This window comes from Macaca mulatta, chromosome 9, assembly GCF_049350105.2.
Source record: "Macaca mulatta isolate MMU2019108-1 chromosome 9, T2T-MMU8v2.0, whole genome shotgun sequence".
Taxonomy (NCBI): Eukaryota; Metazoa; Chordata; class Mammalia; order Primates; family Cercopithecidae; genus Macaca; species Macaca mulatta.
This window is the reverse complement of record NC_133414.1, coordinates 100,684,737-100,712,098: the sequence shown is the minus strand read 5'-3', so window position 1 is coordinate 100,712,098 and position 27,362 is coordinate 100,684,737. Positions and strand designations below refer to the sequence as shown.

The 27,362-nt window shown below is 34.9% G+C and overlaps 1 protein-coding gene across 1 annotated transcript; it reads right to left on the bottom strand.

The window, feature by feature from the left end:
• Positions 1–10,570: 10,570 nt before the first annotated feature.
• Positions 10,571–26,703, bottom strand: LIPJ (lipase family member J). Its single transcript, XM_015147641.3, has 9 exons — positions 26,620–26,703; positions 25,816–25,936; positions 23,172–23,370; positions 22,537–22,646; positions 20,887–21,023; positions 20,376–20,522; positions 14,895–14,966; positions 11,836–11,907; positions 10,571–10,868 (listed from the first exon to the last, which is right to left on the bottom strand). Exons 1-9 carry the CDS (start codon positions 26,701–26,703, stop codon positions 10,635–10,637), a joined length of 1,176 nt encoding a protein of 391 aa, XP_015003127.2. The 3' UTR covers positions 10,571–10,634.
• Positions 26,704–27,362: the final 659 nt, after the last annotated feature.

The window sequence follows — 27,362 nt, the reverse complement described above, 5'->3', positions numbered from 1 at the left end:
TGTTTGTTTCTTTAAATTACTGAGGTTTGGGGGTCTTTTATTGAGAAATTTTGCAAATATTTCTCCCAGTTTGTGGCTTTTTTTAATTTTTTTTTTTTAGTGTCTTCAAAATGCCGAAGTTTTAAATTTTTGTTAAATACAATTTATCCTTCCTTTTCTTTCCTAGATCATTCTTTTTGTATCTTATCTAAATAATCTTTGCCTGACTCAAGATCACAAAGATTGTCTCCTATATTTTCTCTAGAAGTTTTATGCTTTGCGGTTTACATTTAGATTTTTGGCTCCACAGTCCTTCATGTTTGTGTGGTGTATGTATCAAAGTTTATTTTAACACATTCCAAAATTGATATTACATATATATTCTTTCTAGAATTCAAGAGGAAAGATTTTAAGGACCCCAGAAATAGGAAAAAAAAACCCAATATGAATAATGAATTTAACACTTACTCATGGACAAGACAGTCATCAACCCCTACTCCTTCTCGGTTCCTGCTGTAGGCCATGAGGCCAAGCCCATATCCAATTCTTATGGATCAAAGCTTGCCAGCAACCAGACAAAAGGGATGTGTGTGTGTGTGTGTGTGTGTGTGTGTGTGTGTGTGTGTGTGTCAAGAGGGGGATTTTTCTACTGCATAAACATCAATTTTTAGCAACGATTTTTGCTATTATTTGGCAATTATAAAATCAAAACTTTTATATGTATGAATTGGAAGAAAAAAAACTTTAGATACTATCTATACCAATGTATTAATATTATAGAAAAGTAAATGGAGTCTAGGTGATGTGAAGTGACTTGCCCAGACCATGCAGCTGGTTATTGTGTGGGTTACACCTTTTTGTCTTGTTTTGTTTTTGTTTTTGAGCGATAGAAAGGTTTATTGTGAAGAGTGAAAGAACAAAGCTTCCACAGCGTGGAAGGGGACCCGAGCAGGTTGCCCAGGTTATATCTTTAATGTATGCCAATCAGTTCATAAATCTGTGTACTTCCTATCATACCACAGAATACTAGTACCAACAGAAAGCAAGTATCAGCAAAAGCAATTATTTTCTTCTTCCTGATATGTAAGCATAATTAACAAAAATAAATTAAAATCCTGAAGTACAAAACAGTTCGATGTCTTTTCTGACTGGAACCCTGAAGGGTGCTGAAGAGAAGAAAAATAAGGTTTCTGTTGTGCCAGAAACTTTCAAGAAAGAGCAAAAGAATTTCACAGAGCTGAAGATCAAAATGCCTAAGGAAAAAAATATGCTTCAAAAGGCAAGGAGGCAGCTTATCTATGAAAAAGCTAAGCACTATCACAAGGACTATAGGCAGATGCCCATAACTGAGATTCAAATGGCTAGGCTGGCAAGAAAAGCTGGCAACTGCTATGTACTGACATAACCCAAATTGGCATTTGTCATCAGGGTCAGAGGTATCAATGGTGTGAGTCCAAAAGGTGTTGCAACTCTTTTGCCATTGCCAGATTTTCAATAGAAACTTTGTTAAGCTCAAGGCTTCAATGAATATGCTGAGGCTTTAGAACCACATATTGCATGGGGGTACCGGAGCCTGAAGTCAGAAAATAAACTAACATATAAGCATGGTTATGGCAAAATCAGTAAGAAGCAAACTGCCTTGATAGATAACACTTTGATTTCTTGATCTCTTGATAAATCTGGTATCATCTGCATAGAGTATCTGATTCATGAGATCTCTACAGCTGGAAAATATTTCAAAGAAGCAAGTAATTTCTTATGCCCTTCAAGTTATCTTTTCCACAGAATAAAGAAAAAGACCACCTATTTGTAGGTGAAAATGCTAGCAACAGGGAAGGCTAGATCAATAGGCTTATTAGAAAGATGAACTAAGGTATCTACCATGATTATTGTTGTAATCTGGTCAGTTAATAGACAGTGACTTCTTTCAAATTGAAAAAAAATATATATCAGCTTGAAAAAAATATCCACATGCAGCTTGTGCATGCAGATTGGGTGATGCTGACTGAATTATTGAGGTTGATCTGGCTAAAGAGGTTTCCAGGCCTGAAAGTATTATGACAAACTCAACTTTTTCTCATATGTGACAACTGAAGCATGAAAAGTGTAAGATCATCTAGGGAGAGTGCTGTTATCTCTGGAGTTAACAATACTCCATTGATCAACATCAAATTTATTCCAAAGTAGCTTTCATTTGATTCAATCTACTAGTTCAGAGAGTAATTTTTGTTGCTTAAAAAATTATTTGATATGACTTGGAAACTGCTATGATTTTTAAAGCTGTTTCCATTTCTTCCTTTATTTCCAGCCCCTCACTCCTTTCTTACACTGCCTTTAGAGGAGCTTTCTGAAGCTTCCAGAACCTCTTGCAAAGAATGAGGTACCGGATATATGTTCAATAGTACCAACTAGTTCACTCAGGTGAAGGGAAGCTGTGCACTTAGCATCCTGAATTCCTGTTTTCTCTCTGTACAGCCATAGCTTTCCCCTTTCTTCATCATTTCCCTGATGCATTCTCTCCTCTTCACTAATGAGCCCTTCTTCTCCTTCCCTCCTCTCTGTCTTCTTCCTTCTTATGCTCAATGACAAAAATTCATATTTCTGGACCATTGCAGAATGAACAAATAATGCAGTCAAGGGATTACATGGGAAGTAGGAGACGTACTCCTGGTATTTACTTTCTTTTAAATGTCTTTGATATAATAATTATTATGTAGGCAGATTTACTGTTTCCTCTGAATTTTTAAAGAATTTTTAAAGCTTCATATTTATTGACTTCTCAAATTATAATTGTCTAGTCCTATCTCACCTAACTTCAGGTATCTAATTTCTAGTGACTGCCCTAAGTGTTTCTGAGACACCTGTTGAAGGCCTCCATGTTTCTTACTCTGTCGTGGCTCAGCCGGGCTTCCAATCACTGATCTGTCTTGTTTCCGGGAGCCTATTTGGCATCACCAAGATCCCCTCCTTCAGCAGGCTATTTTTTGTTTGTTTGTTTTGTTTTTAATTTAGCTTAAATCTTAGGTAGTTTTTTGTTGTTTTGTTTTGTTTTGTTTTACAAAATTACAAAGCAGAACTCCATGAAGGGAAGATTGTGGTGGGGCTATGGGATTAGGGGATGGTGAAGAGGAGGAAGAGAAAGGCCCAGAAAAGAAGCCACTCACACACTGGGGACCAAGCAGAGACTGAACACCAGCTCAGCAAGGCCTGCATGTCCTGTTTTCACAGAGCCAGGCCAAAAGGCCTTAGAGAAGGATCTCAGTCCTCTAGAGACTGTAACCATTTGACAGAGCAGCTGCAGGCTGTGGCTTCTAGCAAAGCCCCAGAAGCAGGCTTGCCTCCTCTCTTCATCTCCCCTTCTCCAGGCCAGAGAGCAGGCAGCCTGAGGCAGGGGTTGCGGGATACCCATCCAGCAACTTCAGGATGCTCTAGTGCTCCTTCAGAGTCTTCCAGGGCTGGTCTTTACTGGTGGGCATCCACTTCTTCTGTAGGTGGCCGTAATCCCGTGGAAGTCCTCCTTGTCCTCAGTGCCTGCCTGTGGATTCCCCGCCTCAGCTCCTGCTTTGAGGGCCTCAGCAGGTCGGGCTTCTAGATGCTGTTACGGCGCTCGACGCCAACTAAGCTCTACCTGGCGTTTGCACAGCCGGCTCACCGAGGATCTCATGCTTTTAGCCTGCTTCCTAACGGTCTGATCTCAGACTCCAGTAGGCCCTGGGGATCGATCAGCCTCTCCCTGACGCAGGTCTCCGGGGACTTTTATGAGGACATTGAAGGGCTTGTTCTAACTGCTGAGATAGGTGAGGTGCCTTCAGCCCGGGAGGCTTACCCAGCAGGGTCACTAACAGGAAAGTTCTCTGCAGGGAAACAATGTTTTCCCAGGGGAAAATAGACAAATGGAAATAACATACCAGTTTTATTTGTGGCTGGAGATTTGTCTATGTTTAATCACTGTCATTATTCTACAAGAGTATTCCATTGTGAGAACACACCAAAACTTATGTATCCATTTTATTGTTTTTGCTTCTTTTTTTGTAGAGATGGGGTCTCACTATCTTGCCCAAGGTGGTCTCCAATTTATAGCCTCAAGTGATCCTCCCACCATGGCTTCCCAAAGTGTTTGGGTTACAGGCCTGAGCCATGGGGCCAGGCCTCCATTTTATTGTTGATAACATTTGGTTTATTTCCACGCCTGGCTAATTTTTTGTATTTTTAGTAGAGACAGGGTTCTGTTAGGGTATTTCTGTGTTCCCTGATGGCTAATGAGGTTGAACATCTTTTTCTGTTTATCAGAGATTTGAATTTCTTCTCTTGCGAAGTACCTATTCAAGTCTTTTGCCCATTTCTAAATTTGATTGTCTATATTTTAAAAATCAATTTGTAGAAATTCTTTATATATTACAATCCCTTTGAAGTTCCTAATTTTAATATAATTCAGTTTACCACCTTTTCCTTCAGGATCATGCTTTGTGTGCTCTGTTTAAGAAATCTTTGCTTACTCTAAGGTCTTGAAAATATTATGTTTTCCTCTAGCTTTATTGTTTTGCCTTTTACATTAAGATCTGTACTTCACCTGAATTACTGTTATAGTGTACAAAACAGGATATAAGATATACATAATGTATGTTATCTCCAGTTGTTTTATTGTAAACCCCAAAGTTTTCCTTATATGGCACTGTCATTTTATCAAATCAGATGACCATACATGTATGACTCTGTTTCTAGACTTTCTAGTTTATTTCATCAGCATATTTTTCTATCCTTGCATAAATCTTTCACTGTCTTAAGTACTGTAATTTTATAATTCTTGATATTTAAGAGTGTAAATCCTCCAATATTAAATACTTTTGAAAACATTTTCTTCACTGTTTTTTACCACTAGCAATTCTTTGTAAAATTTAGATTCAACTTATAACTTTTTACAAAAAAGGATTTTAACTGGGATTGTATTAACTGTACAATTCAATTTGGGTAAAACTCATATCAACAATACTAAGTCTTCCATTATGAACATCTATAGTTCTCTTCACATTTTGATTGCTTTAATGTTTTACAATAATATTTAATACAGGTTTGACACATTTTTTGCTAGATTTATTTCAAGGTATTTCATATTTTTGATGCTACTGTAAATATGTTTTTAATTTTTAAAAATGTTTATTCTTTAACTTTTGATTATGGAAAATTTAACAGATGTACAAAGTAGAGAAAAATAATACAATGAATCCCAACTGACTTATCAGCTACCTTCAGCAGTCATCAACTCATGGCTAATTTTGTTTAATCTATACCTCAAACTTCCCCCCTGCACTGAATTATTTTGAAGCAAATCTAAAATATATATTTTCTTTTATAAATATTTCACCGTACATCTCTAAAAGGACTTCTTAAAACAACACAACTATACTTTAAAAATATTATTACTAAAATATTTTTAACATTTAATATCATCAAATAACCAATTATTATTCAAAATTTTTAAACTACCTCATGCTTTTCTCTCCCATAGTTTTGTGCTTAAGATCCAAATAAAAGTCACATGTTGCCTTTTGTTGCCTTTTTTAAAATTTAATCCATTGATGTCTTTTCCTCTTTATGTTTTTTTCTAATTTTTAAACTAAAAACATTATATAGTAAAACTGACTTTAAAAAGTTTGATGTACAGTTTATGCATTTTTACATATTTCAACGTAATTTTTACATTGAAAAATATATATATAAATATATATAAAGATATATGTAAAAAATATATATAAATATATATATACAAATATACATATATATAACAATTATATATATGTAATAGATATATTACATACATATAATATATATATATTCATGTTCATGTTTCTACCACCACAATCAGGATGCCTTTAGTTTCATCACCAGAAAGATCTCCCTTATGCTATCCCAGTCATACTTCCTTTCCTACTCCCTGGCAATCACTAATCTGTTTTCTATCACTGTCGTGTTCTCTTTCTGAGAATGTCATATAAATAGAATCTTAGAGATTCATCAGTTGATTGTATTTATCAATTGTGCATTCTCTTTCATTGCTAAGTGAGATTCCATTGCACCCTCATTACCCTCTTCCCTATACACTCTCCATCAAATCATGTATACAACCAGTGAAAAATAACTCAATCACCTTTTACCTTTTTTTCATTCCCCGCCTCTATCTCTAATTTATGCTACCTTCTGTTCTCTACAACCACTTAGCATTCACTAGGTAAACCTGTGATCTGACATAAGAACTGGGAGTCATATGTTATACTTATTTATCTTCAGGAATAGTTATAACACTTCCCACCTGGAGAAGACATTTATATTTCACCTAGGCCCCTATTCTTCCCTTTCTCTCCTGTAGTTCTCTTAGAAAACTAGAAAACATGCTAAGTTTTTTGTGGAATGATGCCTGCTACTGCCCCAAATAAACAAGATCTTTTTCTCTACAGCTAAATCCTCTGCCCACTGCCCCCCACCACCCTGCAACTACGCTAGCTTCTAAAAACACCCAATTTTGATTACCACATAAATGTTGAATATTCCACTGTGGTCTGAGAGAGTACTCGATATAATTTCAGTTTTCTTACATTTACTGAGACTTGTTTTGTGGCCTATCATATGGTTATCTTCAAGAATGTTCCATGTGCTGATGAATAGAGTGTATATTCTTCAGTTGTTGGGTAGAATGTTCTGTAAATATCTGTTAAATACATTTGTCGTAGGATATAGTTTAGGTCCATTGTTTCTTTGCTGACTTTCTGTTTTGATGACTTGTCTAGTGCTGTCAGTGGAGTATTAAAGTTCCCTATTGTTATTGTGTTGCCATCTCTCTCATTTCTTAGGTCTAGTCGTAATTGTTTTATAAATTTGGGATCTCCAGTGCAAGGTGTGTATATATTTAGAATTGTGATATTGTCCTGTTGGAATGAGGCTTTTATTATTATATAATGTCTCTCTTTGTCTTTTTTAACTGCTATTGCTTTAAAGTTTGTTTTGTCTGATATAAGAATCCTACTGCTGCTTGCTTTTGGTGTCCATTTGCATGGAATATCTTTTTCCACCGCTTTACTTTAAGTTTTTGTGAGACCTTATGTGTTAGGTGAGTCCCCTGAAGAGAGGAGAAATTTGTTGAGTTCTTACCCGTTCTGCCATTCTGTATCTTTTAAGTGGAGTATTTCAGGCCATTTACATTCAATGTTATGAATGTAAATGAATACCTTGTTTTTTATTCATTGTGTTATTATTATACAGGTCCTGTGAGATTTATGCTTTAAGGAGGTTCTATTTTGGTGTACTCAAAGGATTTCTTTCAAGATTTAGAGCTCCTTTTAGCAGTTCTTGTAGTGCTGGCTTGGTAGTGACAAATTCTCTCAGCATTTGTCTGGAAAAGACTGTATCTTTCCTTCATTTATGAAGCTTAGTTTTGCTGGATACAAAATTCTTAGGTGATAACTGTTTTGTTTAAGGAGGCTAAAAATAGGTCTCCAATCCTTTCTAGCTTGTAAGATTTCTGCCGAGAAACCTGCTGTTAATCTAGTAGGTTTTCCTTTATAGGTTATGTGATGCTTTTGCCTCACAGCTCTTAAGATTCTTTCCTTTGTCTTGACTTTAGATAACTTGATGACTATGTGCCTAGGCAATAGGCACCCGGCCAGGTTTCCTTTTCTTGACTGCAATTCTTCATTGTGCTTTTAGCTTTCCATTGTCTTCAATCAGATACTTTTTATGCTTTTTCCAGATCTAAGTTATTTAGTCCACCATTATCAGAGACTTCCAATTTATTATTTAAATATCAACATGAGTAATTCTTCTGAATTTTTATCCCATCATATTTGCCTTCTTTGAAGGATCATATGAAACCACTGAAGTAACATTTAAGCCATGTTAACATTCCGGAGCTCTTTAAAAAGATGTATCTAAAGATGTATCTAATCTCAGTACTCTACTATTTTAGTGCCAAGGTTTACCAAAGAAAACAAGGACTTCTTCATAGCCTTAACTATAATTTTGCAAGTTATTATTTACCTTCCCTAGCTGCATTCATAATAACCTATACACATATTTTATTTCTCTATCTATATGTTTAATTTGTATTTGTGTTACTGGTGGAGGGTGTCCAGGTTCTTGGCATTTTGAACAAAGAATTGGACAAAATGCACAAAGAACGGGAAGAATGAAGTAGCAAAAGCAGAGATTTATTGAAAACAAAAGTATACTCCATAGGGTGGGAGCAGGCCTGAACGAGCAGCTCAAAATCCTGGTTACAGAATTTTCTGGGATTTAAATATCCTCTAGAGGTTTCCTATTGGTTACTTGGTGTAAGCCCTGTGTAATTGGAGAGGATGAAGTGAAGTTACAAACATATTTACTTGGTGTACACCCTATGCAAATGAAGTGGATGTTTCCTGACATAGCTGAAGTACAGTTACCAAGTTATTTTCTTGCTCTATAGAGTTGGGGTTTTTTTTTTCCATTTGATTTAGTTCTAGGAAGTCCTTAGGTTCCCTGCCTCTGGACCCAATTTTCCTACCTCATTTGTATAATAATTTCAGACGTTCATAAGCATGTGTTAACTACAAATTTAGCAACCTCAAAACTAGCTGAACTTGCCTTTCAACTCCTGTTTTGCTTAATGCAGAAAACTTAATTCTCCAATTCAGCAAATTATGGACTGTTTTTGTTAGTCTTTATGTGGTAAATTCACACTCAATTCTAGACTTTCTTCTTAGCATCTTGGTCTCCCCAGGGACTACAAATGTCCCAAGAAGTTATGCATTATTCAGGAAATGGAACGAAGAAAAGTTTATCTTCCCCTGTTTCATATATCCTTGCATGCAATTTTTTAAGGATTTATTTTTTAGACTAATTTGAGATTCACAGCAAAATTGTGAGGAAGGTACAAAGATTTCCCATATATTTCCTGCCCCCGCACATACATAGCCTTCCTCATTAACAACATCCTTCAGCAGAGTAGGTAGTAACATAGTGGTGAGATATGAGGGAGGCGAAGTGTTCTATAGTCCCATTGTTAGGTCTCAGGCTTTTAATGTGCCTGTGCCGCTGGACTGTGAACTTCAGAAGTGCTTCTCAGTTCCACTTTGAGGAGATAGCTAGAGTAGGCAGGAGTTGGGTATGATCTTTTCTTCAGATTCATTAGGTTTTGATAAAACCCTGCAGGTTAGGCTCTGGTTAACTAGTTTCTTCTGAGGACAGGCCTTGTTAAGAGCAGAGTGTTGTCACCTACTTCAAAATGGTTTCTATTCTCTCTCTGCTAGAGCACAAGAGAATTTTTCTCTAATATTTACTGTGAGAATCTGATCAAGCTCCTGAAGGTAAAACTTACAAAAGTGTGTTAAGTGTCAAAAAGACTGACAAAAGGAATTACTGATTTTTCAGTCTACTGAACTTTTATTTGTTGTTTGGACTGAGTGGTGACTTCCAATCTTCTTATGTGATAAACCGAAACAGGAAGTCTGTATGCAATTTTGAGAGAGGTTTTAGTGTACATGTCCTGGTGATGCCCATTGTCTTGCCACAGTCTGTGCTTCCTATTATATGTGTTGCATTTATTGACAGTATCCTTTCATTCCAAATCTTATTTCTCTTTCCATCTTCTAGTACTCTCTTGAATATATCTACACATCTCATATATAAGAAATTCTTGGATCTTATATGCATGAAGCTACAGTGCATAATATTTTATGAGTCCAGCCTCAGATCTAGTTACCTAGGAATATAACTCAACCATTGCTGCTCTTAACACACAATAGGCTGGAAAGGCAACTTTCCTCTTCTCAAGCTATACACTCTGGGAAGTGAGGCACAGCCCCTCCACAGTTTCTATGATCTCCCTACATCTGGGACTTTGCCTGAAATGATCACAAGGCAGCAAGATTGCATTGGCATCCAGGCTCTCTTTCTTTTTCTTTTCTTCCCAAACTCCTTTATAAAACTTGAAAAGTGTTTTTACGGCCGGGCGCGGTGGCTCAAGCCTGTAATCCCAGCACTTTGGGAGGCCGAGACGGGCGGATCACGAGATCAGGAGATCGAGACCATCCTGGCTAACACAGTGAAACCCCGTCTCTACTAAAAATACAAAAACTTAGCCGGGCGAGGTGGCAGGCGCCTGTAGTCCCAGCTACTCGGGAGGCTGAGGCAGGAGAATGGCGTGAACCCGGGAGGCGGAGCTTGCAGTGAGCTGAGATCCGGCCACTGCACTCCAGCCTGGGCGACAGAGCGAGACTCCATCTCAAAAAAAAAAAAAAAAAAAAGAAAAGTGTTTTTACTCTTCATATTTCTCAAAACTCTATTTTTTATAATATATGTAAGCCCATGTACTGTTGAAAAAAACTTTCTTAAAAAGTTATCTACTGCAATTGAAAATGTTAAAGATTATTATTTTTGATATAAGTTATGTAAATTGTATTTTGAAACTCAACAGGCTTCTTAGATTGATTTATAATCTGCCATTGCCCCTGAGATGATAAATGACACTGATTTAATGACTGGAGGGCCTAAGGTCAATGAGAATATAGACAGAAAAGCTACATATTTTAGTTTTAAAAATGAAAGAACATACACAGTTAAAAAAAATAAGAATTGGATTTCATTAGGAATGATATAGATCTTTAAACACACAGTGCCATGGTTCTTTATAGATTGTCTTGGATAATGTCAATGATTTCATGGTAAACTTGATCATAGACATCTAATCCAAACAAAAAGTCTATATGATTGTAGTAAGAAATAGTTTTATAGTAAATGTGGTTTGTGATTTCAGAATGTAAAATTTTAACGTCTTCAGGGTCAGCCAACAAGTCACTTTCACCATTCCAAATTGCAGTTGCCACATTCATGTTTGTCACGTTGTAGAATGGAGATGTCGTCTAAAAATAAATGAATGAAAAAACAGTTTTCATAGGAGATGATACATTAGAAGGTTTTAATTACTAATTGTTTAAAATGATGAGTTTAAATACTGTTTTAAAATAAGTCAAATCTAATGGATTCAACTTAATGGACCTGTTGAAACAAAGGTGTGAAAGTATGAATAGGCATTACAAGTTTTAGTTGAAAATAAGTTATACACAAATCTAAACTAGACAGTTTGTTCCAATTCAAAATATTCAAACACTTCACAGAGATAATTTCAGTACTATTTAAAAAATATGAAAGATTTTAAGTCAATTTTCTGTGGCAGTATTACTGTCAATATGTTTGTCAATAAATTATAAGTATTGGCAGTCCATGTCAACTCTGATCTCTTTGAATTTGATCTTCAAATTTTATATGAAGATCAGACTTTTATATGAACAGATCACATCAGCCTGGAGTTTAGCTGAGGCAGAAAAGTATGGAGGAAAAGCATAAACTTTGAAGTCAGACAGACTTGGGTTCTAGTACTTCAATAATTTTGTCATTATACAATTTTTACCACATCTCATTGACTTCGAATTTTTCCTAATTATTATATATGTTTTCTCATCTTTTCAAATAGAATAACTGGTTTTAGGGTCAATAAATATGTTATGCCTTTTATTTCTCATTTAACCAAGTGTAAAGCTATGGATATAAAAAAACACAGTATTTTTCCTCTTGAGAGACTTTAACTTCTTCTACTGCCTGTCAACTTTTCTAGACTTATCCAGGATATTTGTTGTTAAAATACGTAGAAAACATAGAAAAGTCACTTTGGTTGGATGTGACAATATGTATCCAAATAAATATTATCTTCATCTGCTGGTCCTTATTAGTGTGTTATTGTACTCTGGAGATTTACAGTTGATCCTTGATCTATAGAAAAGTTATCTAAAAAATCAGGAAGGCAGAGAGCTTTTATAGAGAATTATGTACCTGATTATAATGAACCAAGTTCAGATCAGGACTGCCCCAGTCATAAGCTTTCAAATGAGTAGAATTTAAAAGCTGAAAGAGAAACAAAAAAATAAGACCATATCATTTGTTCATTACAGTGGCAGCTGAGCAAGTTAAGCATGCAATGCAATATATACCCCCGTTGTACTGGGTCTGCTGGTATTTATGCGGTGGGCTTCTTTGTTCTTCTTTTCCTTTGAGTAGAGAAATAAATGGAAGGGGTTGGAGATTGGAGCAGGGGAATCTAAAGAAATAATTCCATTGTCTTTATATAAATGTACGTATACCCAAGGCTTTTTTCTACCCAGAGGGGGGCCTCTTTTGGGAGAAGTAACATCAGGCTCCCTCAAATCTTCAGCTTCATCAACAGAGGTCAACACTGAGTGTCTTGCACTAAGACTAAGATAACACCCACCTAAAACACTTTGCTTCAAACAATAGGGCTCAAGAGTTTGTCCCAGAAGTCATTTTTTTCTTCACCCCTTTACACTCACAGCCTCACCACCACTTTCTGGCCAAGGTTACTTATGACCTTGATATTTCTAACACTTTGATCAATTTGGAGGAATTTTCTCATGTTATCTGTTGGCAGCATTTGACATAGTTGTTCATTCCCTCATCCTTGAGATCTTTCCTTTACCTAGCTCCTAGAATACCACAATTTTTTGATTTTCATTTTTACTTGCTATTCCTTTTCAGCTTTGTTTAGCCAATTTAGTTTCTGCCACCTGACCTGTTAATCTTTTCCGATCTCAGTACCCAATCCTTTCTCAAAAGGATCTTGCTTTTCTGTCTATACTCACTTCATTTGCATTCTCACCCCTGGCTTTTTGTATTCTCACTCTCTTGGCTTTACATGTCATTTATATTCAAAACGTTTACCTTCTTTTGTAAGTCTTTCCTAAATTCTAGGCTCCTATATACAACTGCTTACTCAACGTCATCACTTAAATATTTAAAACTTATTTTACCTTTCCTCCATAACCTTCATCATCAAACCTCCCTATCTCCTTTAATGGCAATATTACCTTTTCCTTATGTAAGTCAGAAACTTTAGAATCATCCAAGACTCTCTTTCTCTCTCACCTCTTATAGGGTCCTTCATTAAACTTTGTTGCCTGCATGTTCATGATATACATATGTTTATTCAGACTCCTTTCACTTTCACCATCTCTGCTGTCAACACATCAGTCCAAACAATTGTCATTCCCATTTGGATTATTGCAGTAATTTTCTAACTCTCTCACTGCTTTCACTCTTGTCCTACTATAGTCTACTCAACATAGCAGCCAATGTGTTCCTTTTAAAACTGTAAACTATGTCATATCACTTCCCTGCTCAAAATCATGCAGTGCCTACTCACTTCACACAGAGTGAATGCCAAAGTCCTTACAATGACATGCAGATCCTGTCTTACTCATTATTTTTGCCTCCTTTCGCTAAGTTTCCATGTTCCAAATGTCACCATCTCACTAAACCCTGGCCTAACCTTTCTATTCAAAAGTACAACCCACTTTTCAGCATGCCTAATACCTTTTCCCTACTCTTTTATCCCAATTTCTCCATAGTTCTATTCCCTTCTAACACATTATAATAGTTTTTAAAGTTGACATGGTTACTGTTTATTATCTGTATACCTACTAATAATATGTAAGCTTGAGGATGACAGGAGTTCTTGTTTTGTTCACTGATGTAGCCCATGAACACAGAATAGTATAGACACATAGTAGGTGTGCAATAAATATTGTTACAATGGATAAATAATTGCAAAGATTGTTTAGATTTTTCTAGTCTAGCCATCACCAGAGAATAAAGTATAGCTTATCTTACCTAAATATAAGTTACAATAAATGTTTTCAGCAAGTTATACCAAATCAATTACACTATAGATTTAAACTTTTTGTAAATGAAAAAGCCTTACCCAATATCTTAACCATACTTTAAAGTTACCTAGTGTTTATTAACTTTAATGAACATTTATAATCATTAGCCTTTTCAATTCTTACAATATTTTTCTTAGTCAAATCAGATAATTATTAATTTCACTTTAAAAATAAAGGAAACTGATTCAGGAAGATTAAATGAGATGCTGAATGTCACCCTGCCACTAAGGTCCAGAGAAAGGTTTTAATTTCTGGTCTTCTGATCTGAGAAAAGTGTTCTTTCTACTATGTTATCCTGGTTTTCAACATTCAGACTGCATTCACAGTGTTTTGTTTTTAATCAATATCATTAATTGAACAAATATTAGTTGAGTATCTACTATATGCTAAGAACTGTTGGCCTTGGAAATACAAAAGTGAACAAACTTTTCATGGTCCTCAGGAGTTAACAGTTTAACAGAGGAGAAAGTGCAGTCTAGTGAAAGCGTTTCAGAGTAGGCATCAGGATAACTAACTGTGTTCCAGTCAGATTTTTAAAAGTGGAATAGTTTTCAAGCATTGGGCAAATCAATTGTGGGACATGGCCTAGATAATCCCTAGTCTGCTGTTGTAACATTTTCTCATTTGTAAAACTGATGTTTATATTGCTGTAATATTACTTAGGTTTAGAGGATTTATTAAATTATGATACTAACATTTTATTTTTATTTATGTATTTCTTTATTTTTGAGACAGAGTCTTACTCTGTGCAGCAGTACAATATTGGCTCATTGCAACCTCTACCTTGTGGGTTCCAGCGATTCTCCTGTCTCAGCCTCCCAGGTAACTGGAATTACAGGCATGTGCCACCATACACGGCTAATTTTTGTATTTAGTAGAGACAGGGTTTCACCATGTTGGCCAGGTTAGTCTCAAACTCCTGACCTCAGGTGATCCACCCACCTCGGCCTCCTAAAGTGCTGGGATTATAGGCGTGAGCCATTGCACCTGGCCTCAATATTTTATAAACTATAAGGAATTATAGAAATATATAATAATTTTATTTTATCCTTATAAATTTATTACTCTATGGCCATGGTATGATCCCTAGAATAATGAGGTAAACCATGAGTAGCGTAAATTAAATTGTATTGAAATGCACTTTAGCAGTTATACCTGACTCCAATGGAGCATATTTTGAACAGATGTTCCTGCTGGGTTGTGTGAAAAATACACATCCAAACGACTCTGAGGGATCAAAAAAAAAAAAAGCATTTTTATATTAGTTGAATCATAGAAAGCATAATCTCTTAATATTTATTGAACTAAATTATTTCAAGAAAATTAGGTTATTTTAAAATTAATATTAATAAACAAATCATCAAATTGTATTTTAATTAAATATACAAATGTACTTATTCAATTGTACAATTTTTACGTTAATATAGACGCTATTTTTGAATTTCTAAGTTATTTGGTCTGTCACTCACCCTACTGAAAACAATCAAATGTGACTGACACAGGCCTATACACACACATACACAAACACCTTTTGAAAGCATGAAAGAACTAACAAGATAGAAGTAAATTACTAAAATAAATTGAGGAGAGAAATAAAGAACCCCCAAAGACAAACAAAGAACCAAAGTCACTTTGTTTAAGGTTGTCAGTCACAGAGAATGTGAAGTTTCATTTTGAGACCTTAGCTTGTTGAAAAAAACAAAAAATCAAAGTTTAAGGCCTGTCAAAGTTGAAAGATTTTAAAAGAAACACTCTCCATAAGGGCCTCAAATTCTATAGTGCTCAAGGTAAAGCCATGATGTTAATCTGCAATCTATATTTGCATTGCCTAGATAGTCCCTGGGAACCTCAGTGAACCAGACATGTAGAGTACTGATCTCAAAGTGACCTCAGGTGCCTTGAAAAAGCAAGCAAGATTTATTTCCACAAGAAGAAAAGGCCTGTCTTACTATCTAATTCTTGGTAAAAATTTCTCAAAATCAGTTAACTCTACTCAGTCAAAGAAAAGCAAGTATATGAAGAGAGAAGTATCATGTAAGAACAAGCAAAAATGAAAAAAATTATTTTAAAAAACCTCACAAATATTTTTTATGATATCGGATGCAAACTATAAAACAATTGTTCAGGTTTACAGAAACTGTAAAGCAACCACCAGAGGACAGGAACCTGAAGAGAATAAAAATACAAGAAGCAAACCTTTCATTAATCCCAACTTTCATCCTGTAGATTTTCCAATACGGTGCAGGGAATTAGAGCCAAACAGAGTATGGCAGCCTTGCTGGGCAGAAGAAACAGAAATCGATCTATGTGGGTGCTATGGAGTTGGACTAAAGGCCATAGATTGCCAGGAGAAGTAGTCTCCTGAATTAACGAAAAGTGAATAAAATAAGGCCAACCCTAAAAAGTCTAAAAATGGGCACTGACAATTAGCTAAATGAGCCAAAACTCTTGAAAGGGTAACTGCCATGGTTTGAATGTTTGCTCCCTCCTAAACTCCTGCTGGTTGCCATTGTGGTGGTGTTAGGTGGTGGGATCTTTGGGAGGTGATTGAGCCATAAAGGCTCTGCCCTCATGGATGGGATTAATGCCATTATAAAAGGGTGTGTTTGAGGCTGGGGATAGTGGCTCACACCTGTAATCCCAGCAGTTTGGGAAGCCGAGGTGGGTGGATCACCTGATGTCAGGAGTTTGAGACCAGCCTGACCAATATGGTGAACCCCATCTCTACTAAAAATACAAAAATTAGCCAGGCATGGTGGCATGCATCGGAAGTCCCAGCTACTCAGGAGGCTGAGACAGAAGAATTGCTTGAACCTGGGAGACAGAAGTTGCAGTGAGCTGAGATCGCACCACTGCACTCCAGCTTGGGTGACAGAGCGAAACTCCATCTCAAAAAAAAAATAAAAAATAAAATAAAATAAAAGGGTGAGTTTGGTTCCCTTTTGCTTCATTGTTGCTTCTTTGCCCTACACCTTTCATCATGTGGTGGCACAGCAAGAAGGTCATTGCCAGATGTCAGTGCCTTGATCTTGGACTTCCTAGCCTCCAGAAGTGTGAACCAATACATTTCTGTTCATTATAAATAACCCAGTCTTGGGTATTCTATTATAGCAATACAAAATGCACTAAGACAGTAATTTAACCAAGAGAATGTGCAGCATACTATTCCCAGTACCCTGCATTCAATCCTAGTCACAGAGTGAAACAGGAAAACATAGCCAACAATAAGGACATAAAATAATCAGCAAAAGCAGATGCAGAGATGCTGCAAACATTAGAGTTAGCAAAAGCTTTAAAATAAAGTATGATTAATATGTTAAATAAAATATTTTTTAAAGTTTAAAATGGTCATAAAGGAAGAATATTTTAACAGATAATTAGAATTTATTTTATAGTCAAATGGACACTCAAAATAAAAATATAATATATAAACGTTAAAATTTATTAGATGGATTTAAAAGCAGACTATACACAGCAAAAGACAGGATTTTTGAACTCAAATTCAAACCTATATAAAATATTCAAACTTAAGCACAAAAAAAAAAAAAAAATAGAGCAAGGACAGATGTTGGCCACTGTCAGGTGGTCCAATATTTTGAAAGAAAAAAAATAATTGAAATATTAATGGCTGAGAATGTTTAAATTTGATGAAAGAAGCTCACTGTGTCCCAAATGGTGAATCCCAGTTAAACTGGTATAAAGTGTTTGCATTATTTAGGATGTGGATATAAACACAAATTTAATGTAAGTAATAATACATGATACATTTTATAATTTCTAAGAGAATAATAAAGAATATTTTTAAAGCTGTAACAAAATAAGATAAAATAAAATATTAAAAAGTATTTCAGAAACACAAAAGTAGTCAAGAAATGTGAAATAAAAAGAACACCAGATAGGACAAATCAAAAGCATATAGCAAGATGATAGCCATAAATCTAATCTTAATAATTATATAAAAACAAATTTAGTAAATACCATAATCCAATTAAAAGGCAAAGACTGTCAAAATGGATTTGAAAATATTGTTAATACACATATATGTGTATATATGTGTACATATATGTGTATATATGTACATATATATGTATGTATGTGTACACATATACACACATATACACACATATATATACGTAGAATATTAATCAACCATAGAAAAAAAATTCTGCCATTTGTGACAGCATAGATGAACCTGGAAGGCATTAGTAAGTTAAATAAGCCAAATAGAGAGAGACAAATACTCTATGATATCACTCTATGTAGAATATTAAATAAATAAATAAAAGGATGAACTCATAGAAACAGAGTAAAATGATGGTTCCTAGGGTCTTGCAGGTGGGAAAAATGGGGACATGGTGGTCAAAGAGTATAAACTTTCAGTTATATAGTAAATACATTTTCAGACCTAATGTACAGCATGGTGACTAGTTAATAATACTGTACTGTATGCTTGAAATATGCTGAGAGAATAGATCTTAAGCATTCTCACCAAAAATGTGACTATGTGAGGTGACAGATGTGTTAATAACTTGATTGTGGCAATTATTTCACAATGTATTTATTTGTCAATTGTACCTCAATAAAAAAGAGAAAATGTCTTTTGTTTTCATTGCCATTCAGGCTACTTGAAACTGTCAAAAATAAAGTTCTGACTGAACAATGTTAAATAGCCTGTACAGAAATTTTTAACAGAAACATTCTGTAATTAAAACTCAGATATTTATTATGTCCTCTAATTATAATTATTCTCTGTGTTTGAAATAAGCTCCAATATAATGCTTAGTTTTCTGGTACACTCCAGATACTCCTTCCATCATGGGTCACTACTGTTTACCTTAATGTAGGTCAGAGGCTTATACAACCTAAATTGCATTGTTCTGTTCATCCTTCCATATGAAGAAGTGCACAGTAGCTTTCATAAACACCTGTCAGGCCTATCTGTGAGCAATCTGAAATGTTTACCAGAGTCTGTACTTCACCTTTATCAGAAAGATAAGAAGGAATCCATTCCCTGAAAGGGACCTAAATAATAACCACGCACCCTTGACAGCTGTACTCAGATATCTCAGGCTCATTTCCCCTCATAAGAGTTAGAATTTTTTTTTGTAAATCATCATCAAAAAATCATAACACCTGGACAAGGTCAAAACTTTGGTTGTTTGAGGATACATTTTCCAAGTCACATTGTGAGCATTTTTGTCATCTGTTTTTCCTTGCATCATGACTTGCTTTCAGTTCTCACAACTTGCTTTCAATTCTCTGGTTGGTTTTCCTTTTTACAAACTACCAGATTCTTTTTTGGTTTTTCATACTGGCTCTAAGCAAACAATTTTAAGCCAGACCCTACTTCCTCCACAGATCTTGCTAGGCTCAAGAGACTGATTCAAGCTGAACCACAGTTTCACAATTAACTATTTCCAAACACACTGTGCGTGAAAATTTTCTACTTCCAACTTCCTACAATTCCAGTTAAATTAAGACACAGTCATATTACAATCTACAACACTGTCAACTTCTGTTGCAGAAGAAATGCCACAGTTTTGAAGGCTAGAAAACCAGAGTATAAGCTTTTCTAATAATTTACACACAAAAAAAGAGTTCTCAGAGACATCACATTATAATTACAAAAAATATAGAATTGGCCAAATATACTACCTAAAACATAGAATGAATGGATAAGTAAAAATAAACATTGTATTTATGATTCTTCCAGGCCTCCCATAGTAGGTGCTTAGCACTAGATGAACGGAAAAATATGAAAAAGAGGAAATACGGAAGTAATCCTTTTTGCCTTCTCTGGCAGAAGGTACATTGCTCATACCTTTATGGGTGGAAAAGATGAGAACTGAGTTTCTTAGAGCATTCTGAAAATAAGATAAGGTTGAACAAAATCAACAAAGTCAACAAACATGTCCTTGTGGCATAAAAGTGTGTTTGGGAATTAAGAGAATACCTCTCTTTCTTTGAATGTCTATATTGGCTCTCTTTGAGAAGCTCTTAAAAGGTCCAGGTACAAGAACTAACCTCTAGTCCAAATGGCATATTTGCTTCTGCCAAATCTGCATCTTTAAATAATGTGATGAGAAATGCTTAGAATGAATGCCTATATCCTTAAGAGAACCTATACACAATCAATCCAAAGGTTTTGGTAATAGTACCTTGAGTACCACAATGGTTTCCCACTCCAAGAGTATTGATAAAAGCTAGAAACTTAAAGATAATTGGCAGGCACTAATTCTAATTATGGAAGGATCAACAAGGATGGGAAGGAGTATTAGGAATCAGCAGGAGGAGTTATGGAGTTACCGGAAACAACTGAATAGAAGAGGACTAAATCTTAGAAGTCTCAGGAAACTAATTCCCAGTAGCAAAGGTCAATAAAGATACCCATCACATCAGCTGCTCTCGAATATTTACAGACAACAAGACAAATATGCAAGTAAAACAATCCTAGCATGTTAATGCAAGTTAGTTGTACAATGTTGGTATAGTCATAAAATCAGATAGGCTAAGAATCTGACTACTAGTGTATGTGGATGAACCACAAAATGACACAAGGTATAACACAAGCACTATTATTATTACACTTTTCAAATATTGGAAAATATACATATTTCAAATTCAACTTGTTCTTACCATATTTAAGTTTTTTGAGTCATATCCAAACATCATAAACAAGATATTGAGGCAAATCTTATCAAAAATCTGTAGTGGACACAGCTTTGAACCAAAGAATTTTTTAAATGAGGTTTTAGGCAAGAAGTCTTTGTTGCCAAAAAAAGCCTGTAAAATAAATTTATTTTATCCACATTTGGATGACCACAATAAGTGCTAAAGAAATGTTATCGTAATTCACTATGTATAAAACCAAACAAATTATCTCACAGTAGTTTGAAAATTTCAAATAAAGGAAAAAACTTGGAAGCAGGGTGGTTTGGCCACTGGATTTCCTCTTACAGTGAGGTTCTAAAGTTATAATAAGTAAAATTGTATTCCTTTGTAGAAACAAAGGCAAGAATCTAGTGTAAATGAAACCAAAAATTTCAATTCATACTTGTGGTTGTCTAAATATAGTCAAGATCTCTTATTTGAAAGCATACCATTATCACTTTGGGTTATCAATGACATAAATAAAGGTAGAACATACCTTGACTATTGACTTCCATTTATATGTCATTCTAACTAAAGGACTTTTTAAGTACTTTGTGGAAAAAACTGGTGCTAAGGCAAAAAATATTTTGATTCTTTCAGCTATCTTTGGTATAGTAGAAAATGTTATGAAACCTAAAATAAAATAAGATATAAATTAGTAAGCTATTCTTAAGCAATTACTAGCATGTAAGAGATGACACCAAGGAGAATAAGAGTAAGTTCAAAAATAGTTTCTGAACAATTAACTATTTCTTAATTCACCTATCAAACATTTTTAAATCACCCAGTATATTGTAATATATTGGTCATAATATAATGCAGATAATTCAGGTTTCTACAGTGTATAGACCATAAAGAATGATACTTTAGCAATAAATCAGACATGTAACACCACAGTTTAAAAATCAGGAGCAATATTGAACATTTTTTATAACTTGCAAAGGTGAAAATGAAATATGTGAATTTTCAGACAGGTGAATTTTACACTTTAGGTGACAGGCTCAATAAATGTCCCATTGTTTTAACATTTATCTTCAATATATTTTAAAATTCCTTATCATCTTATACAGAGGATACTAAGCATCTTATTTTATTGGTAGTTTTGAGGCATTAATGTGAAAATAGTCATTTTTCCCTTTGCCGTCTTATCAAGCTATCTACTTACACGTCAATATTCTGATAGATTATTTATTTATTAATTATTTATTTACTTAGGTCAGGTTCTGAGAAGCCAAACAACCAAAGAATTATATATCATGTGATAAGTCAACAAGCTCCGACACTCATTACTCATTTTTTTTCTTATTTCTACATTTTCAGGCATTCCTGGTTTTAGATAATTGAATAGTTGATGAGAATTTGGACTAAAAGTCACATACATGGTTAATACATGTCAGAGAAAAGATCTGTAGAAAATGGGATTAGATTGTTACTCAACATGCTTTTTGTAGTAGGAAGTGGATTATTTCTATAAGAAAATTACAGTCTTCAGCTTAGAAACGATTTACTTAATATTAGCTTCTATTATAAGATGGCTTTTTCTCCCTGTAAAGTAGAATAACATGAGTAAAGAGGTTTATAGTACCATGCAAGAGAATTATGTTAGGTCATAGGTAATTTATTTCTGAAAGTAAAGTTGTTATATATTAGACAGGCATTAGAGTTCTGATTAAAGTTCTTTTCTAGTCATGTTTAAATATAGAAAGAATTCCCTGATTTTTGTGCATTTCTTAAGTTTGATCAGTCCTAAATGCAAAAACATACATAGGTTTTCATCTTTCCCACTCATAAAATCCTATGCTACATTTTTGAAAGGAAAAACAATATGAAAGTTCTATTTGTAGAACACATAATAATGGCAATCTCACTTTGATCTTAAATAACATAGATATCCAACTTTTATACAATTTGAAACAAACAAAACCACAACCAACCTTGTCTTTACAGTGAATTCCTTGTGACTAGAGAAGCCTCCGTGTGGGATCAAAGCAGCATGTAAGATTCCAGGGCATTCTGCTATACTATGTTTGTCTCACAGTGTTTGTTTTACTTACAGGTCTAGAAGCTTATCTACAACTTTAACAAGTATATGCATAACCTGAACAAAGAAATTAAGGGATATTAGCAATAATCTTTCTTGGCATACCAATAGTAGTACCCTGTGAATGGCCTACATAAAATATTTCCTCTTGTCTGGTTTGCTTCACAATGAAATCAATGGAGGCTGGAAGGTCATATTTTGCCATCTCGTCAAAACTACAAAAGAAAGAGGAAAATAAAAATAGCACTTTCTACTAATGCTATGTTAATATTTGAAAATAATGAATAGGTAAATGAATAAAGGCAATTTTCTACTGTCTTTTGTTATTAATCAGGAAGTTATATGGTATAATTATCTTCTAAATAGAGACTTCTGTGGGAACTCAAAGTCAAGGAAATAAAATCACAAGGCAGTCTTATAAAGAGGGTGTTTGTATATGAAAAATAGAATAGGGTAGACAAAATATATGAGTTATAGAGTAGAAGAGTAGTCAAAGGAAGGATAGGGTTGGTCAGTAAGGTACTAAGTAAGAAATAAAGATTATTGCTGAAACATAAGTAACAAACTCAAAATCACACAAGTACTCTTTAACTTTCAAGCCAAAATTCACATAAATTTTAATGGTCTATGGAAAGTCCTAAATTGTGAAAAGAGTAAGACCTAAATTTTATTTTATTTCATTCAAATTGAAAAATTTGTATACACTTATAAAATGAAATGTTACTTCATTTTATTTGTACCTGAAAGCCCAGAATTCTTTGGAATTCGTTTCCAGGTACAAGTGTTTCCTGGACCAGGTATTTCCTCTGCTATTTCCCATCCACACATCATAACCAGCATCTGCCAGAATGAAGCCCAGACTATTGTTGGGAAGATTGGAAATCCAGCTGCTGGCAGATGTAAGCAAACCATGTTGCAAGTATACAACAACCCTCTGAGCTGAAAAAAAAATGTAGAAAATTCTTTATAAATTTTGTGGTTATCTATATGAAAATCTCTTATATGAAATTCAAACTTTTAGTACATGATAGTTTAAAGTTTTTAAAGATTCTTTTCATAAGTAGGGTAAGTTACTAAGATTTAATCCCATTGTATGACAGAGCTGTTTAATACAGTTCACTAACGGTTGTCTTTCAAATAACCAAGTGAGCAATTAGGTCACATCACACTTAAATATATACATTTTAGTGAGAGAGAATAATCAAACATTTTATAGTAATTCGAGCACTCATACACATTTTAAGTAATACATTTTAAATAAGGGATCAATTACATAGCAAAGTTGACAAATCATTGGCACATGGTCACGGTATTCACTGGTCCTACCATATAACTCCCATCAAGAGGCTGCCAACCTGATAGAAAAATGAAACAAGCCCTTGAATGCTCAGTAAAAGCCAGCCAGGAAAAATCCAGCTGAGAGATGACATCCTGTAAGCATGGGCACTATCCTTCAGGAATTATTGTACATCTTTTAAAAATGGTGAGAATATATTTGTGATAACCCAATAAGTAGAACACAGGAGTCTGAGGAACAAGAGCTTGCCATCACTCCTAGGAACCCACTTAGGAATCTGTTCTCACAGTTTCAGCCTCTGCATCTCTAGAGGCCCTGGTCTCCAGAGAGAAAATGCTACCACCAAGGCACTGTGAGCATCCTAACAAACTTAAAGCTATGACTACTGCCTGGTCACTGTGGGCTCTTCATTACTGAAGACCAGGAAGTTCGTTGACCCTTATCATCATAAGAAAGTAGGTCTGCTGATACAAAATGAGGAAAGGGAGAAATACATTTGCTCTTCAGGTGATCCACTGGGTCATCTTTTCCTACTTCTATGCCCAGTTTTAACTGTACACGAACAAGTACAACCATCATCTGATATGAATATGTTAGCCCCTAGGGATGAGGGCCTAGCTTACCCTATCAGGCAGGCTAGCTGAGAGGTAGAGAAAGCTCGAATAGATTATGGATGAGGACGTTTATGAGTACAAGTTACGGCCTTCGGTTGCTTTTTAAGGGTTTCCTATTGCTCATCAGGCAAGCTAGCTAAGAGGTAGAGTAGAGAAACCTAGAATGGATGGTGGAGGAGGACATTTATGAATACTAGTTATGGCCCTAGTATTGCTTTTGAAGGGCTTACTATTGCTCCATTCTCGGCCAAATTGGAACTGCCTCACCTAAGAGATCACACCTCCTTCTAGGGGTAGCCTTCAGGCAATGATTAACTGACATAGGAACACAAAAAGCTGGCTCTCTAATCTCAAGGTGGAACCACCTCTGTAGTGTAATTTTTATGGGAACCTTGAACTTCTCTGAGATCATTTTTTAGCTAGCCCCAAGCTGAGTCATATTATATTACTCCTTAACTCCTTACCCTACTTTATCCTAATTTCCACGTTACTGCCTCCTGACAGTATTTCACCAATCAGTCACATGTACCTGAACCCCTCTCTCAGACTCTGCCTTTAGAGCACTCTAAGGCACTTGCTGTGTTTTAAAATTATCTTTAAATCTTTAATACAGTACTTGCAAAATGAGGTCTTAGCTTGGGGGATAAATAATATTATTATATAAAATCTATGTTAAGATTTTCTGCTACTGGGTGTAACCTTTATAAATATGCAAAATTATGTTAATTAAGGTCATTTCAAATTAATATCCTCTCTGAAGTGTACTTTAATGTTCAAAATAACTTGAGAGGATGCCCTATAAGAAACATTCTATTTTTTTCACATTCTGTTTCCTTCTGAAAGAAACATACTTTCAGGAAGAAAAGCTAAGGAGAAAAGAAAATACTTGGCTTTTATTTGGGTAATTATATGAATAAGCAAAAGTAATCCATTACATATTCTACTAGTGAGTGGCAGATCTAGGATTATACCCCAGATCTCCTAACAAATTCCAGTGCATTTTTCACCACACTCTAATGATTCAAATGTACTTACTGTTGGAATAAAGAGCCCTGAGGCTGCTACCAACCTCATCTCTCTGCTGTTTCTAGCGGAGAGAATGACAAAGACGAAGAAGGAAATTTGCACCAGCCTTTCTTCAAAATCTAGAGCATAATAATGTTATTGTGTTTCACAGCATTTCTAATTTCTCATCAGAAAAAGAAAATTTTAGAGAATCAACATGTAAGAGCCAAGTGATCCACAAAAGAAACCTGGGAAGAACAGCTTGTGTTCCATCACAACCTCTCTGTGACCAGAAGGCCAATGTATCTTCTTGCGTGTCTCTTCTTGTGGCATGTGGGAAGACACATGGGAAGTTGAGTATTCACTTAATCTTAAGGTGCTTTTCTTGTCCTACATTCTCCATCAATTAGAACAATTAAGAACTTCAGGCCCTAGATGGTCACCAATCCATCTTCAATTGAATATTACCTAGATTTTTATTATTGTCTGTCCTCCCATAAGGAATTCTATAAAGGCCAAGGATATAACCATCTTCGGTTACAATATCATATTCTTCATCAGGGTAGCCCCAGTAGGAAATAATCTGGCTCTAGATAAAGAAAAAGCAAATCTTTTAGCATAAAATTGTTATCAAATAAAGTTGAATGGTTTGCCATTTCTAACGCATTATGTGATAATGAACCTTGGTGTTCTCTCTCAACCTCAGGCCTATCTATTTTTATTTTCACTAATTTGCTGATTCATTCAGTTAATAAATATTTGTAAACACCTACTGAGCAGCAGTTTTATATACTAGGGATTGAAAGAATAAAACAAACAAACAAATAAACCCCCACCCTCAAAGAGATATCTCAAGAATATTTTCTTTTTTAACTACTAGTCTCTCATACTTTTACCTACCCACCTATACACAATTTAAAAATATACATGCATCCATAAATGTTTGCATGTCTATGTGTATATCTAATCTTATATCTGAAATTTGTATATATGTAAATATATAGAGAAGGAGGTATATATTCATACCCTCATATATGTGAATATATATTTCAAATATGTGAAGGTATGAATATATTTACACATTTTTCATTACAAAGATAGAATAAGGCTGAAGGAGAAACTAAGCTATAGAATAGCAGATGAGAAACAACATACAGAATGTGAATATAGATATGTACATTTGACTGTAAATCTATTAAATTAAAATTCCAAATTTGAAGAGTAGCATTCTCTGTTATTTTGGCAGTACAGATTTATTTTCTAACAACTTACAATATTCATATCTGCTTCAGGGTTTGCAGATCTTTGATTTTGAAAGACACCATGGGTAATTCGAAGAATTCGGATAAAATACATCATTGTGAAAAGATACCACATTTGGGACCTATATATAAAAGGAAGATGTTTATACAGTTAAAATTGCGCAAATTATACCATTTATAAAACTGCAGCAAATAATTCTGTGAGGTAGGAAATATTACTGTTTTCAGGTGAGGAAACAGAGGCTTCGAAGAATTAAATAACTTGGCTAAAACCATACAATGTATAACTGGCAGTCAGAATTCAGATTCAGGACTGCTTAATTTCAAAGTCCATGCTTTTCTGGCTACCCTATTTTGTGGATAAATTCACTCTCAGAAGTCTCCATTATAGTATTATTCAGCCCAATTCTGAGAGCTTTATCATGTATTACAAATTAAAAGAAAGGGTAGATTTGGAAGCTTGGATAACTTTCATTCAGCAACTCATTTTATTTTTTTTACAGATTGGTGATTTTTGAATCTCCTAAATTCTACGAAGGCAGAACTCTTAAGTTTTTTCTTAAAACAATAAACCAGGGACCCACAGAGGCTGCCATCCAGATTCTCCCCCAAAAAGCATGACTTACTAATCTTATGAGCCTTGTATAATAAGCCAACCACTATATCTAGAAGGATACAATCCAAGGATTATAAGACCCCTACCTTTGCCACTCACTAGCTAGGTGACTGAAAGCAGATTACTTAACCTCTCTG